This window comes from Papio anubis, chromosome 16, assembly GCF_008728515.1.
Source record: "Papio anubis isolate 15944 chromosome 16, Panubis1.0, whole genome shotgun sequence".
In the NCBI taxonomy this organism is placed as follows: domain Eukaryota; kingdom Metazoa; phylum Chordata; class Mammalia; order Primates; family Cercopithecidae; genus Papio; species Papio anubis.
This window is the reverse complement of record NC_044991.1, coordinates 119577-135069: the sequence shown is the minus strand read 5'-3', so window position 1 is coordinate 135069 and position 15493 is coordinate 119577. Positions and strand designations below refer to the sequence as shown.

Genomic DNA, 15493 nt, shown 5'->3' with positions numbered 1-15493 from the left:
CTCTCTCTTATTTATTTATTTATTTATTTGAGTCGAAGTCTTGCTCTTGTCACCAGGCTGGAGTGCAGTGGCGCAATCTTGTCTCACTGCAACCTCTGCCTCCCAGGTTCAAATGATTCTCCTGTCTCAGCCTCCCGAGTCACTAGGACTACAGGCGCGCACCACCATGCCTGGCTAATTCTTTTGTATTTTTAGTAGAGATGGGGTTTCCCCATGTTGGCCAGGATGGTCTGGATCTCTTGACGTCGTGATCCACCCGCCTCGGCCTCCCAAAGTGGTGGGATTACAGGCATGAGCCACCGCGCCCGGCCACCGGTCTCTATTTTAGAAAGAAAAAAAGTGTTCTGCAGTCTCCCTAGTTCTGCCCTCAACCCTGATCTCCCGCCTCCTCCCACAGCCACCCTCTTGAGCTCAGCTTCAACCATGGCCCTCCCTACAGGGCTCCATCCCAAGCCAGAGCGGGTCAGCTCCCTACACAGGGCCCAGCAACACGGTGCCCAAGAAAAAGTGTTTCCAATGGGACGCACATCGCCTCTGTGGGTGCTAACTTCTCCCATGCCTGTCGGTACCTCTGTCCGGCTGTGCAGTCTCTACTGAGTGCTCAAAGTCCACTTTTAACCCCGGCCAGCATCCTCTGAGTACCGTGTGCTCGATTCTGAATCCAGCCCTGCTGGGCGACCCTTGTGCAGACGTCCCTGTGCAGCCCGGTCAGCACCCCGTGGGGACAGCTCCGATCAGCACCCGACGGCGGACAGCTCCTCCCGCCCTCCCGCCTCGCCCGCCACCCAGCTCGGGGCCGCACCCGGGTTAGGGTTCCTGGGGGGACCCCTGGGGGCGGCGGCGCAGCTCCTGGGGCCGCCCCGGCCTCTCGCCAGAGGGAACAGCCCACGCTGCACCCGAGGCCCGCGGACCCCGGCGCTGCCTCTCCGGCCTCCCGCCCCGCGCGGGTCCTCCAGGGCGGGGCCCGACGCCCACCCGCCCTCCCCTTCCCTCCCGCCCCTCCCCGTGAAAAATCCTCCTCGCACGCCCGGTCCTTCCCCAACCAGCGCCCGGCAGTGAAGCCGCCGCCTCTCCTCCAACCAGCGTCCCCGGCCGCGTCCCTCCCCCGCCTCCCCCGCCGCCCTCCCCGCGCCGCCGCGCAGTCCGGGCGAGGTGCGCGGGGCGGGCGCCGCAGGGCGTGTCACGAGGTGAGCGGGGCGGGCCGAGCGCGGGCGCGGGGCGCGGCGAGGCTCCCGCACCCCCCGCCGCAGTCGCGGGCCTCTCCCGGAGAAGATGGCGGATCGCGCGGAGATGTTTTCTCTCTCCACCTTCCACTCGCTGTCGCCGCCGGGCTGCAGGTACCCCCTCGGCGCCCGGGCCGGGCGGGCCCTCCGCTCCCTGCGCCCCCCGGACCCCGACCCGGCCCGGACCCCCGTCCCCGCCGCCGGCGCGGACCCGGCCCCAGCCCCCTGCGGTCCTTGAGCCTCGGCTCGGGCGCCCCACCCCCACCCCGCTCCCACTCCCTCCGTCTTCACCGCGCGTCCCCAGCCTCCGTGACCCCCGGCCCCGCCGGGATGCTGAGCCGCGCCCGGCCTGGACTGCTGACCTGGCAAGGGTGGAGGCCCTGGGCCGACCCTCTGCGGGGGAGGATGCGGGCGCGATGCGGGCACACCCTCCCAGCGCGGCGTGTCCCGGTGGCCTTGGCCTCCTTCAGTGGACGCCAGACCTGGCCGATAGGGCCCGGCCGGGAGAGAGTGGAAATCAAGCCCGGGGCCCTGCGGGAAGGGACTGGGGTGGGGAGGACGCTGGGCCTCTGGGTTTAGGCCTCACTCCGCCGGAGAGGGGGAGACAAACAGGCCAGACTCTCCTCCCAGAGCAGGCGCGACCCCTCCCCATCTGCCGCTGCCGGGTTGCAGCCCCCCTCCCGTGCTCTGCAAGACCCTGACCCCAGGGGCCTGGAGCTGCGAGTGGAAGGAGGAGAGGCTGCTGGCTCTCCAGGGAGGCGGGGTGGGAGGGGTGGGGGCAGGGTTGGCTGCTCTGGGCAGGCCTGGCTCAGATGGGGGAGGGGATCCACAGGAGAGCAGAGCTTGGGGGTCAAGATGATGGCAGGATGTGTTCCGGGAGCTGGGGGTTGTGGAGACCACGGGGCGGAGGAGCTGAGGCCGCTCTCTGCTCCTCCTCAAGGCCAGTTCCCAGGCAGAGAGTCCAGGTTGGTAGCTCTCTGACCCTGGTCTCCTTTCCAGGCCTCCCCAGGACATAAGCCTGGAAGAGTTTGACGACGAAGATCTGTCTGAGATCACTGATGACTGTGGCCTGGGCCTCAGCTACGACTCAGACCACTGTGAGAAGGTGGGGGAAGAGTTGGGGGCACAGATCCAGCTCAAGGGAGGGCCTCATTAGGCTCTTCTTAGCATTCACTTGGGGTTTTAGGGTGGGTGTGAGCTCAGCCTTGAACCGGGGACGACTCTGATAGCTCCTCCCCACTTAACCCTTGAGGTTTCCTTGGTATCAACCCTCTCTTATTCCAACACATTGCAGGCCTCCACGCAAGGCCTTCCCCAGCATTCTCCCTGACACCATCAGTGGCCAGACCGGGACAGGGAGGTGCTCTTTTGCTTTGGGTGCCCTCTGTCCTCAGATCACTCCCAGAAAGATCTAACCCCTGGCAGCTGCCATCACAACCTTGTCCCATCCGCAGCCCTGTGCTCTCGTCTGCAGCTCCCATCTGTCTCTCTCATGTCTCCCCCTGCTGAAATCGTTTCTCCCCCGTCTCCTGCTTCTCCTTCTCCCTGTCTCTCCACATTTCTGCTTTCATTTATTGAAGAACAGTTCTGGGCAACTGCCATGTGGCAAGTACTGGGGGCTTCTGGGGGCTGGGAGTGGAACAGGATAGCTGCCCTCCGGAGCTGCAACTTAGTAGAGGAGAAAGACTTGTAAGGGACAATGACTGCCCACGTGTCAAGGGCTGCATTCCAACAGAGACATAAGTTCCACGAGGGGGAAGGGAACCCAATCCACACTGAAGGAATCAGGGAGAATTTCCAGAGGAAATGTCAACCATGCCCTGAGGTTAGCAGAGCCAGGCAGATGGGGTAGGTAGGAGGGAATGGAGGAGAGGAAGTGCCAGCATGGGAATTAACTGTGCCAATGGCCCTGGGGTTGGTGCAAAGTTGGTGAATCCTCAGAGTGCAGGCTGTCTCTACGTTTATGCATTTGTTTGATATTTACTGAACATCCGCTGAGCCCCAGGTCTTGTTCTTAGGGGTGGGTGCAACAGTGTACAACGTGGATGTGACCCTGCCCTGGTGGGGCTTGCAACAGACTAAAAAACCATGTCCAGTAACTGTAAGCTGTGTTAAAATGCTGTGAAGGGAACACAGTGCTGGTGTCAAATGTGATGGGGTTCTGCAGTGAGATGAGTCTAAAAGCGGGGCTGGGGCTGCTCTGAGAATCCCTGTCATTCAGCTGTAGAGTTTTTTGGGCCCTTCCCAAGAACTGGAGTGATCCCGACGTGTCTTAAGCAGATTTTAAAAACATCGCCCTGTAGACAGAGGGGCAGAGTGAGCTGGAAGGGGCTCTCCTTTGACTGATGCACGCCGATTTCCCTTCTCCTGCACCTGGACCCCAGGCTGCTGCTGCTCTCTGGCCCAGCCCTGCTATCTCCCTCCCTCCTGCAGGACAGCCTCTCCCTGGGGCGCTCGGAGCAGCCGCACCCCATCTGCTCCTTCCAGGATGACTTCCAGGAGTTTGAGATGATCGATGACAATGAAGAGGAGGATGATGAGGACGAGGAAGAGGAGGAGGAGGACGAGGAGGGAGATGAGGAAGGCCAGGAGGGAGGAGACCCTGGCTCAGAGGCACCTGCCCCTGGTCCCCTTATCCCCTCCCCTTCTCTGGAGGAGCCCCATAAGCACCGGCCAACCACCCTCCGTCTGACCACACTGGGGGCCCAGGTGAGTGCCCCGACCCACAGCTCCTTGGAGCTGAGCCTGGGTTCATAGCACCTGGGACTCTGCAGCCAGCCCTGCTCACCCCCTGGGAGCTGGAGGCCCTCCTCAGGACGGCCATCATGTATCTCCACCCCAGGACTCCCTGAACAACAACGGAGCCTTTGACCTGGTGCCTCCGGCCTCCTGGCAAGAGACAGCGCTGTGCTCACCCGCCCCGGAGGCCCTCAGAGGTGAGGGGTGGTGGGCCCGCGGGCCACGGTGAGGGGGGGGGGTGGGGGGGGAGGGGAGGGAGGATGGGCTGGCTGCTGGAAGAGGCCTGGATGGTGCAGAGAGGGTGACCCCCACCTCCCTGCCCAGCAGAGCCCCCGGGCCCCCTCCCTCCCACGGACACAGGGCCCGGCGGGACGCAGTCGCCAGTGCGCCCGGGTTGCGACTGCGAAGGGAACCGGCCTGCGGAACCCCCGGCGCCAGGGGGGACTTCGCCCTCCTCAGATCCCGGCATCGAGGCTGACCTGAGAAGCCGCTCGAGCGGGGGCCACGGGGGACGTCGCAGCAGCCAGGAGCTGTCCTCGCCCGGCTCCGACTCAGAGGACGCGGGCGGCGCGCGCCTAGGGCGCATGATCTCGTCCATCTCGGAGACGGAGCTGGAGCTGAGCAGCGACGGCGGAAGCAGCAGCAGCGGCCGCTCCTCGCACCTCACCAACTCCATCGAGGAGGCCTCGTCGCCCGCCTCGGAGCCGGAGCCCCCGCGCGAACCCCCGCGCCGCCCCGCCTTCCTGCCCGTGGGTCCCGACGACACCAACAGCGAGTACGAGTCGGGGTCGGAGTCGGAGCCGGACCTCAGCGAGGACGCGGACTCGCCCTGGCTGCTCAGCAACCTGGTGAGCCGCATGATCTCCGAGGGCTCCTCGCCCATCCGCTGCCCCGGCCAGTGCCTGTCTCCGGCGCCGCGCCCGCCCGGGGAGCCCGTGTCGCCGGCCGGCGGGGCTGCCCAGGACTCCCAGGACCCCGAGGCGGCCGCGGGGCCCGGCGACGTGGAGCTGGTGGACATGGAGACGCTGTGCGCGCCGCCGCCGCCTGCGCCCGCCGCGCCTCGACCCGGCCCCGCGCAGCCCGGGCCCTGCCTGTTCCTCAGCAACCCCACGCGTGACACCATCACGCCGCTGTGGGCCGCGCCCGGCCGCGCTGCCCGCCCGGGCCGAGCCTGCTCCGCCGCCTGCTCTGAGGAGGAGGACGAAGAGGACGACGAGGAAGAGGAGGATGCCGAGGACAGTGCGGGGCCCCCCGGGGGCAGGGGCACGGACCCCTCGGCGCCGCGGGACGCCTCGCTGGTGTATGACGCGGTCAAGTACACGCTGGTGGTGGACGAGCATACGCAGCTGGAGCTGGTGAGCCTGCGGCGCTGCGCCGGGCTGGGCCACGACAGCGAAGAGGACAGCAGCGGGGAGGCCAGCGAGGAGGAGGTGGGCGCAGCGCTGCTAGGCGGTGGTCAGGTCCCGGGGGACACCTCGCCGGACAGCCCTGACCTCACTTTCTCCAAGAAGTTCCTCAATGTCTTCGTCAACAGCACATCTCGGTCCTCCAGTGAGTGACAGGCAGGGAAAAGGGGGGTGACCCAGAGGAACATGCGGAGTCCCTGGCCCCAGTCCCAGGCTCCCCCACAGTGCCCGGGGCCACCTGAGGGTCTGGCCATGGTCAGGGCTGGGTGCCCTCTCCCATCCAGGACATGGCATGAGGTGGCCTGCTCTGCCTCAGCCCCTTCCTGCTCCCAGGACACCCACACCGGCCTGCAGAGGGGACTCCACCTCTGCCCAAGGCCAGGCCTCTAAACATTCCTTCCCCTACTCTGCCTCTCTGTCTCCCTGTCTTCCCCACCTTTGTCCCATCTGGTCTCCCAGGCACCGAGTCCTTTGGCCTTTTCTCCTGTCTGGTCAACGGTGAGGAGCGAGAGCAGACCCACAGGGCTGTGTTCAGGTACAGCCTCCCTCCTTGCTGGTGGTGGCCCCAGCCTCAGTCCGTGCCATCACAGGACGCCAATGGACACGACCCTCAATCCTGCCCCCCTCCCCAGTGACCTCTCCCCCAACGGCAGGTTCATCCCACGGCATCCAGACGAACTGGAGCTGGACGTGGATGACCCTGTGTTGGTGGAGGCCGAGGAGGATGACTTCTGGTTCCGTGGCTTCAACATGCGTACGGGGGAGCGCGGTGTGTTCCCTGCCTTCTACGCCCATGCGGTTCCCGGCCCTGCCAAGGACCTGCTGGGTGAGGTCCCAACCCCGAGGGGTGGCGTGTCACCCCAGATCCTCCCCTAGGCCCCTGCCTGACCTGGGCCCTCTGTGCCCCCCTCCCCAGGGAGCAAGCGGAGTCCCTGCTGGGTGGAGCGCTTTGATGTGCAGTTCCTGGGCTCTGTGGAGGTGCCCTGCCACCAGGGCAATGGCATCCTGTGTGCAGCCATGCAGAAGGTCAGTGTGGAGGCCGGGCAAGTGCAAGCTGAGGGTTCGCATGGTGGCCCCACCAGCACTGCAGGCTGGCACAGGGCCTTGAGGCTCCAAGGCGTCTGATTTCCTCCAGGGCGGGTGTGGGGGATGCTGCAGGGGTAGCTCTGGATGGGTACCCCAGGCCCTGGTTCAGAGGCCTGAGCAGGTGAGTCTAAGGCAGAGCTCAGCAGCTGTCCCTCATCACTTCTGGGTCTCTGGGCTACAGACCTTCCAGTTGGCCTCGAGTGCCATCAGCCCTTCCTCTTCCTGTCTGGAATCAAGACCAGCCCTCACAGCCCCTTCCCTGGGAGCCCTCTACTCATCCACTCACTCAGTGGACGTTTAGTGCGCGCCTGCCCATGCACCAGTACTGAGACTGAGGCTGGGGGGCGGTAGGGAGCAGGGCAGAGCAGCCCTGCCTCTGAGAGCTCCCTGGAGCTTGTAGGGCCAGGCAGTGAAGAGGCCAGGGTGGGTGGGGTCTGTGTTCCTGGCTCCTGAGCCCAGAGCAGCACCCTGCCTGGAGGAGCAGAAGGAAGATGAAGCACGCTGACTGCAGAGAGGTGACTGCTTCCCCTGAGCCTGAGGAGTGGCCAAGGCCACTCCCCTTATGTCTTCCAGAATTGCATCTCAGGAGTCCTCAGCATGCATGTCCTCAAACATAAGCTAAAAGGAGCAGAGGCGTACGTAGTCCCACCAAGGGGAAAGAAAGATGCCCTTGTGGGCCCCTCAGGACCCTCTTCTCCCCCAATTCTTAGATTGCCACTGCCCGGAAACTGACTGTCCACCTGCGCCCTCCTGCCTCCTGTGACCTCGAGATCTCTCTTCGGGGGGTCAAGCTGAGTCTGAGCGGAGGAGGGCCCGAGGTGGGGGTTTGGGGGACTGGGGACAGGGGACGGGGGGGGTAGGGTTAAGCCACGGAGTCAGACGGGGCCAGGCTGGCAGGGGTGTCCGGCAGGCGGGAGGCGGGGGTGGCCCCAGGCCTCCTCTAACACGGGGGCTTCTGCCCACCTCTGCTGTAGTTCCAGCGCTGCAGCCATTTCTTCCAGATGAAGAACATCTCCTTCTGCGGCTGCCACCCCCGAAACAGCTGGTAAGATTCCGACCATCCCCGAGTCCCCACAAACCCGCAACTCCCCGAGTCCCCCAACTGCCCCCGAGTTCCCCAACCACCCCACAAACGCTGAGAGTCCAACCACCCCCGGAGTCCCCACAAACCCTGAGGGCTGCCTAACCATCCCCCAAGTCCCCACAGACCCTGAGGGCCGCTCGTGCCCAACCCTGAGAGCTCCACCTGCACCCACTTGGCTCTCTGAGCTGAGTGTGCAGTGACGCCCGCTCTGAGCTGGACTCAGGAGGCGCAGGTCAGACAGGCTTGCATCTGGTCTGGGTGGAGAGAGGCACACGGGCGAAGGATGTGAGAAGCCTGTGTGGGTGTGGAGGATGCCTGAGTGGGCCCTGGGGAGCAGACCCCCAGAGGTGGGCAAGTCCTCCTGGGGCTCAGGATGGCCAGCCTGGAAAGACAGCAGGTGACAGGGGTAGGGAAGTGGATCTTCCTGGTGGGGTCCAGCTGAGCCAAGGGTGTGGGATGCACTGGTCGGGGGCTATGGGCTCTGGGGCCTGTGTGTAAGGGGAGTAGCTAGAAATGTCGGTGGAGACCTGGACCCTTTTGATTACGCCAAGGAGCTGTACTTAATTCTGCTGGTAATGAGGCCATAGAAGGCTCCTAATGGCAGGAGGTGACACACTCAGGTTTACATGCTGGCTCTGGCCGCTGTGCCGACTGCACTGACAGGTGCTGCCAGTAGGGGACCTGGTGGAGCCTGAGGTTATACAGGTGCTGTGTCCCGAGACCAAGTGTGCAGATGCAAGAGGCATTGAAGAGGTATTATAGGCAGGACCTAGGTTGACCGGCTGTAGAGGCTGACCTGAAGAGACCAGGGTGACGTCTCCCTGGGGGATGGTTGTGCTGTAGCCCACACACCAAGAGGGGATGCGGGATGAATCACAAACACAGTGAGACTGAAGTGGCCGTCGGTCCCAGGGGTCTGGAGCTTAGGAGGGAGACCTGGAGGGAAGATACTAGGTCAGGGCAGGTAGATCACTGAGACAAGAGGGGACTAGCCAGGCAGGGTGCTGACACAGGAACAGCGGGCCAAGGGGGGCTGCCGGCTTCCCTCCAGGCATAGGCCCCTGCCCTCTGTGTCCCAGCACCCTAGAGGAAGGAGATCAGGGAGGAACCAGAAAGGCAGAGCCAGCCAGAGGCTGGAAAGGACTTGGGGGGAGTTGGAGGAAGCAGGCTCACAGGCAGGCAGGACGCAGCAGGGCACGGTGCTGCCAGGACTGAGGTGTGGGACAGACGTCAGTGCGTCTTGTTGGCCTTATGGACTCTCGCTGAGAGTGAGGGTGCTGCCTGCTGGAAGATGCAGACCCCTTTAGGCCGCCCCTGCCAAGGCAGATGGTCTGATGAACTAATGAGACACTGCTCAGTGGGTGAGAGGTGGCAGGCAGTGGTGGGGCGAGACTGGTGACAGCGGGGCCAGCTCTGGGGTGGAGAGGTGGCAGCGTAGGTGACCAGACAAAGGGCTGGCCTGGGTGGAGGTGGAATGGCGTGCAGGGGCGGAGACCAGATGGGGCCAGCTCTGGGTGGAGGTGGACGGCGTAGGGGCGGACCAGATAGCGGGGCGTGGGTGGAGAGAGGTGGCAGCGCAGGGCGCAGAGACCAGACAGCGGGGCCAGCTCTGGGGCCACTGGGACATCGGACACTGCCAGGAGAGCAAGAATGACCCAAATTCTCACAGAAGGAACCGTGAAATTCTCAGGCTGGACACGGCTCCAGCTAGAATTCCATGAGAGGCTATCAGCTGAGCTGGGGTTTGGGGTCAAGATGTGGTGTGGAGGTGGGAGGAGGCAGAGGAGCTGCTGCCCTGGCCCAAAACTTCCTAATATTTGTCACCCCAGAACCCCCACCCCCGATCCCTCGCCATGAGGAGGCACAGAGGAAACTGTAAAGTGAACGGTGAACTCGTTTCGTCTTGGGGCTGGTGGTAGGTCAGGAGTACGTGCGGTGCACTGTGTTGGGATCAGGCAGGCATTAGGATGTCTGGTGTTGGGATCACAGACTGTAGCCTTTTCTCCCAGGGCTGCCCAGCCTGGCTGTGTGTCCTGGGCAAGCTCCCGAACCTCCGTGCCTAGCTGTCCATCAGGGCCCTACCTCAGAGGGCTGTCATGAGGCTTCTGTGAGTTAATCGAAAGGGCTGAGGATGGTGCCTGAGTAATGCAGGAAGCCAGGTCTGCGGGTCAGTGCTTATTACCATGATGACTTGAATGTGGCATTTGAGGCCGGCCCTGTGCTCTGTCTGTGGACAGCGTGCGCACACTGCCCTGGCAACCAGACCATCATGCGGCTTTCCCATCTGGTGGAATCACAAAGCCCCGAAGCCGTGGGGGAATGGACGGGTCGGCCAGTTTCAGGGGTGGGGGTGCGGGAGCGTCCTGCTGCAGAACTCTGACCGCCTCTCCCTCTGGACGATGATTTTTGATTTTTGCTCATGTCTGGGATGAGAAGACAGCACACATGGAGGAGCTGGGCAGTGACTCCATGAGTGAGGCCCTGCAAGGAGCTGCTTTACAGTGGGAGCAAGGGATAGAGCAGAAGAGGGTTTTACAGACCAGGGGTAACGTCCAGCCCCACCTCGGAGCTGGGCAAGGGGCTGTCAGTCTGCAGGGCCCACAGGAGGAGGCCTGAGATGGCAGGAGACATGGTCTCCAGCGGCTGGGCAGAGGCCTTGCTCTGTGGTCCTGGCGCAGGCCCTGAATAGGGCCACAGAGGGCGGCAGCGCCAGCTCAGAGAAGGGAGCTGCGTCCTCAGCGTGGGCCGGATGCCCCTGGTCACCACGGAGTTAACTCAGAGCATGAACTCTTGGTAGGTGCCCAGCCCTGTGCTTGGGTTAAAACCAAAAAAAGACAACTTCAGATCTTTAAATTGTGCGACCCCCACCCTCCTGTCCCCTACCCTCTCCCCAAGCCTTTTGTTCCTGCCTCCTCTCTACATCATTTTTGGGGTGGCTAAGGCTGGGCCAGGGCCCTGACGTGCCCTCCACACTGACTTGCCCACAGCTATTTTGGCTTCATCACCAAACACCCCCTGCTGAGCCGCTTCGCCTGCCACGTCTTTGTCTCCCAGGAGTCCATGAGGCCGGTGGCGCAGAGCGTGGGGTGAGTGGGGCCCCAGGGTGTGGGTGGGGACACAGAACGGGTGCGGAGGTGAGCAGGTGGGGCAGGAGCCTGGCAGGGGAGGTCTGGGGAAGGAGAACCGGATGCGCTGTGTAGAGAGGGTGGTGGTGGGTGACGATTTGGGGTCCTGGGCGTGGGGTGAGGACAGGCACAGACACATGGCCCAGGCACTCTGGCAGGGGTAGAATTGCTGGGCCAGGAGAGCTGAGGGTCACACTTGGGGGTGACGTGGCCATGCCTAGGTGGGGGGTTGTAGATGGCTGCAGAGGGAGGAAGGAGGGATAGCTCAGAGGCACCGTGGAAGGCGGCTTGGGGGTTGAGGACCGGCCCTGAGCGGCTGGTGGAGGACCATCTTCCCCCAGCCGCGCCTTCCTGGAGTACTACCAGGAGCACCTGGCGTACGCCTGCCCCACGGAGGACATCTACCTGGAGTAGCCCGCCCACCGCTCTCTGGCCGTCTGCTCCAGGCACAGCTGGGGCTGAAGATGTCTCAAGAGGCCACCATGGCTTTGGCAAGGACTGGATTGGGGGGACATGGGACCTTACGCTTGTGGGGGTCTGCGGGCTGGGAACTCTCGTCCTCCGTCCCCAGGGCACAGCTGTGGGGACTGCGGGGGAGTGGGGCCCCCGTGCCCCCGCTTTTCCTCAGATCCGTTCTTTCTCTGTGTTGTCCTCCTCCATCCCTCCCCAGCCTCCCTTTTCTCTCTCCTGGTGTCTCTGCCCCTCTCTGTGCCTGCAAACCTTATCCTCTATTCTTCACTTTGGGGTCAGAACTTCGGGGGTGTGGAGGAGGCGTGGCTCGAGGGACGGGTAATGCCGGCTTCCAAGTGATGCCCTCCTGCCACTCCCCTGCGATTTATAAGGGAATTTTAATTTTTATAGTGAATCTCAAGGGATCGTCCCATCCTTGACCACAGGGACAAGAGGGGCCGCCTCGCCCCAGCCCCGCCCCACAGGGAGCTCAAGGGGAAGCAGGGAAGGGGGCCCCCTCGCCCCAGCCCCGCCCCACATGGAGCTCAGGGGGAAGCAGGGAAGGGTTCCCAAAAGAGCCCTGCGGAGGCTAGGAGTGGTTCTTGATGCTCACCTGAAGCCCCCAGACGCTGCTAGGAGGAGGGGGCCCCTCCTGGGCCCCCAGTACTCCTCCGCTTGCCGCTGCTAGCGCACCCCTGCAGTCCAGCGTGCATCCGCCCCACGCACGCCCCGTGCTGTGTTCCTGGGCCCTGCCCAAGGCCTCAATAAACTCTCTGCTTGGTGTGACACTGGCTGTTTCTAGGGGGTGCCAAGACATGGGGCCAGGCTCCCAGGGGCTGCCCATGGTGTTGGGGGGTCGTGGGAATCTCACCCTTTTAGTTCTTTCCAAAATTGTGCTGGGGGTCCCTGCGGTGCTGCTCTGGGGCCTCATCTGAGGTGCCGTATCTAGAAGCACCCTTGGGAATTCTCCCCAAATACACTTGACTGGCCACAGAGGAAGCCGAGGCTGTGCAATGGGGTGTCCTTTCCATGTGCACAGACTGGGGGCCAGCACGGCTTAGGTCAGTGTGTAGTGGGGGCACAAACTCCTTGAAGAACAATCTGGCCGGGCGCCGTGGCTCACGCCTGTAATCCCAACATTTTGGGAGGTCGAGGCGGGCGGATCACCTGAGGTCAGGAGTTTGAGACCAGCTTGGCCAACATGGTGAAACCCCATCTCTACAAAAAAGACAAAAATTAGCCAGGCGTCCTGGCGCACACCTGTAATCCCAGCTGCTCAGGAGGCTAAGGCATGAGAAGCTCTTGAACCTGGGAGGCGGAGGTTTCAGTGAGCCGAGATCGCACCACTGCACTCCAGCCTGGGCAACAGAGGGAGACTCTGTCTCAGAAAAAGAAAAAGAAAAACAATCTACTTAGATCTTAAAGTTGATATTTTAAAAATTCTCCAGAGAAAGCCAGAAGAAAATAGGTGACTTTTTCACCATGTGCTTAGATGGTTGTAGATGCCCAGCGAGGTTCCCTCCCAGGCCCTCCTGGGTGAGCCCACCTCCCAGGCAGGGGTCAGCATGGCCTGGATCCCTCGTCTGAGCACAGGATTCGTGCAACACCAGGAAGAGAACAATCGAAGGTTCTTAGTGAGCTAAGGGAAGTATACACAAACTTACTACACAAACATTAAAAAGTGCTGTCTGTAAAACACACGTCTCTACAGAACCAACAAGCAGAGAAATAGCTGCCCAGTGTTAGGAAGTGCATCGTGATCCAGAGGTTTAGCCCCTGTGCAGCGCACAGACCTGAGGCCCCCCAGAGATGGAGGACGCAGACCAGTGGCACGACAGAAACACACAACGTTTATGGGAAAACCTTCCTACTAATTAAGATAAAGCTGTAAAGAGGCAGATAGCCCCACTGGGTGTGTACGTTTGAAACTCTGTACCCTGGTGCTAGGCATCTGTGCCCTCAGTCCCCTGTAGCTGCTGCCTGGAAACCGTTGCCACCCACCCACCTCCTCCCTCTGCTCTTCCTCTCCGGTGAGAATCTTCCAGGCCTTGCCCTCTGGCGCCCTCGTCTCCGCCCCTGCCCGGCCTTGGCCCCCGCCCCTGCCCTGGCTTGGCCCCTTGCCCCTTGCCCGGCTCCGGGTCTCCCGCTCCCTGCCCGGCCTGGCCCCCACCCCCCAACGTGTGTGTGTCTCCAGTTCTCTTGTGGTTAAACTTTCCCTCCCGCCGGCCCTTAGGACGGTTGTTGGACATGCTCGTCAGTCCTTCACCTGTCTGCCTTCCACCTCTGCAGCTCCTTCTCCAATCTCACGGTCTTCTTGAGCTTGGCCGCCCTCCACGCCCCATCCCGGTCTTGGTCGGTTTTGGGGTCTCCCTCGCCGGCTTTATCCCTCCCACCGTTTCGAGGGTTTCCCTGTGCTCAGGGCCCTGGCGGCCCCCCCCCTGTGCCGACCACTGGCCAGATCCAGCTGACCTCCAGGGGCACTTCTTCGGCTGATCACTGGGCCGGTGCTCCGAAGAATGAGCTGTGAGGGCCGCTGTGGCTGGCCGGAGGGTGCCACTCACAGTCACTTCAGACTCACAGAAGCCTTCCCCCCACCCCTGCATTCATCTATGTTCTGTTTGATGATTTTTCCCAGTCACCTGAGCTGTAGGCCTTGGTCACCCCAGACTCCTCCCTCCTGTCACCCTTATCCTCACCCCAGCACCTTTACGTCTGCCCTTGGCTCCATTTCCCCCTCCTCTGCCTGGACCAAACTACCCTGACTTTCCCGGATCTTCGTGCAACAAAAAGCCTGCTCCCGCCGCTGCCTCACTGCACCTGCAAATCCACTTGCACCCACACCCAGGCCAGGGTTGTTAAACAGAAGCCTCAGCAGATCCCTCTCCCTGGTCAGCTCTGAAGCAGGTCCCTGTTGAACCTCAGCATGACCTGCCCCCACCCCCTGCATCCCACTTCTGCTCTGGGAGCCTCTGAGTTCCTGGGTGCACCTGCTGCCCTTCCCTGTTTGTCACTGGGTGACCTCCCGTCCTTGCGGGCGCTCCCGGGCCCTGGCCTCCGGCTGTCTGAGGACTTGCTCCTGCTTGCTCTCCTGGTAGCGGCTGCTGACTGTGAGCCCAGAGAACAGGCTTGGCTGTTGATCTTAGGTCCTCCCAGAACCTGGCAGATCTCCTGGCTCACAGGCAGGAGGCACTGCGTGATGCCTCCAACTTCCGCCAATCTAGCCCAAGGATGGCATCCTAAATAAAACGCATTCTACAGAAAAGTGTTTATTGCATTCTTCTTTGAAATAATGTAAGCATAAAAGTAATCTGAATATTGACCAATAGGGTTAATTGATTAAGGTATATTTACCTAATTGAAATATTGGGCAGATGTAAAAAAAAGTGTGCTTGCCAACGTTTGTAATTATACAGAAAATTTCTGTTATGCTATTAAGTGAAAGTAAATTCCCGGGCACAGTAGCTCTTGCTACTGTGTAATCTTAGCAGTTTGGGAGGCCGAGGCGGGCAGATCCCTTGAGTCTAGGAGTTCGAGATCAGCCTGAGCAACATAGCGAACCCCCTATCTCTACAAAAAAATACAAAAATTATCCAGGTGTGGTGGCACATGCCTGTAGTCCCAGCTACTTGGGTGGGTGAGGTAGTAGGAAAACTTGAACCTAGGAGGTTGAGGCTGCAGTGAGCCATGATCATGCCACTGCACTCTGCCTGAAAAGAGCAAGACCCGGACACAACAACGAAAAGAAAAGAAAAGAGAGAGCAAGAGTGAAAGAAAGAAAAAGAAAGAAAGAAGGAAAGAGAGCGAGAGCGAAAGAAAGAAAGAGAGAGAAAGAAAGAAAGAAATAAAAAGAAAGAGAGAGAGAGAAAGAAAGAAAGAAAGAAAGAAAGAAAGAAAGAAAGAAAGAAAGAAAGAAAGAAAGAAAGAAAGAAAGAAAGAAAATAGGCAGGGTCATATGTAGCATTCTAGAAACTATGTGTTGAAAAATGCTGAAAGGAAACACAAAAATGTTAAAAGTCGTTCTTGCTGAAGTTGAGCCGAGGGTGTTTCTCTTCCTTTTTTTCCTGCAGCAAATATGTCTTTTTTTTTTTTTCTTAAGTATTTGCTGCTTATTAGAGATCTCCAAGTGCAAATAGAAATATCCACAGAAAAACTAAAAATAAAAAAGTTAAGGTAAATTAATCAAACTCAAGTAAAAAAGTTATTTTGGCCACAATAAAAAGACCACCCCATAAAGTTATCATGAGGCTTAAATGAATCTGCCAGTCAGACAGGCCAAGGGTAGTGCTTGAGTAAGTTATTATTTTTATAAACACTATAAAAGTAGGATCTCTCTATTTTTAAAAACATTACTTTCCCTTTAAAGAGTAACACATGTCATTA

The 15493-nt window shown here is 60.7% G+C and overlaps 1 protein-coding gene across 2 annotated transcripts; it reads left to right on the top strand.

Annotated features, from left to right (window-relative positions):
- Window positions 1–1145: 1145 nt before the first annotated feature.
- Window positions 1146–11899, top strand: MAPK8IP2 (mitogen-activated protein kinase 8 interacting protein 2). 2 transcript variants are annotated; one of them, XM_003905770.4, is made up of 12 exons: window positions 1146–1337; window positions 2223–2328; window positions 3657–3932; window positions 4066–4159; window positions 4290–5513; window positions 5828–5903; window positions 6022–6194; window positions 6285–6394; window positions 7165–7272; window positions 7429–7499; window positions 10526–10624; window positions 11005–11899. In XM_003905770.4, the coding sequence occupies exons 1-12, from the start codon at window positions 1273–1275 to the stop codon at window positions 11075–11077; spliced, it is 2475 nt and encodes an 824-aa protein (XP_003905819.3). In that variant the 5' UTR covers window positions 1146–1272; the 3' UTR covers window positions 11078–11899. The 2 variants fall into 2 exon arrangements, with proteins under 2 accessions (XP_003905819.3, XP_031511990.1); XM_031656130.1 differs by having other exon boundaries at window positions 4287–5513.
- The last annotated feature ends 3594 nt before the right edge of the window (window positions 11900–15493 follow it).

Excerpts from the sequence above, each read along its gene's own strand:
- MAPK8IP2 (XM_031656130.1), top strand. The coding sequence starts at position 1,273 with ATGGCGGATCGCGCGGAGATGTTTTCTCTCTCCACCTTCCACTCGCTG. Across the intron at positions 1,338-2,222 it reads CTGTCGCCGCCGGGCTGCAG|GCCTCCCCAGGACATAAGCC; the intron begins GTACCCCCTCGG and ends TCTCCTTTCCAG. Across the intron at positions 6,395-7,164 it reads TGTGTGCAGCCATGCAGAAG|ATTGCCACTGCCCGGAAACT; the intron begins GTCAGTGTGGAG and ends CCCAATTCTTAG.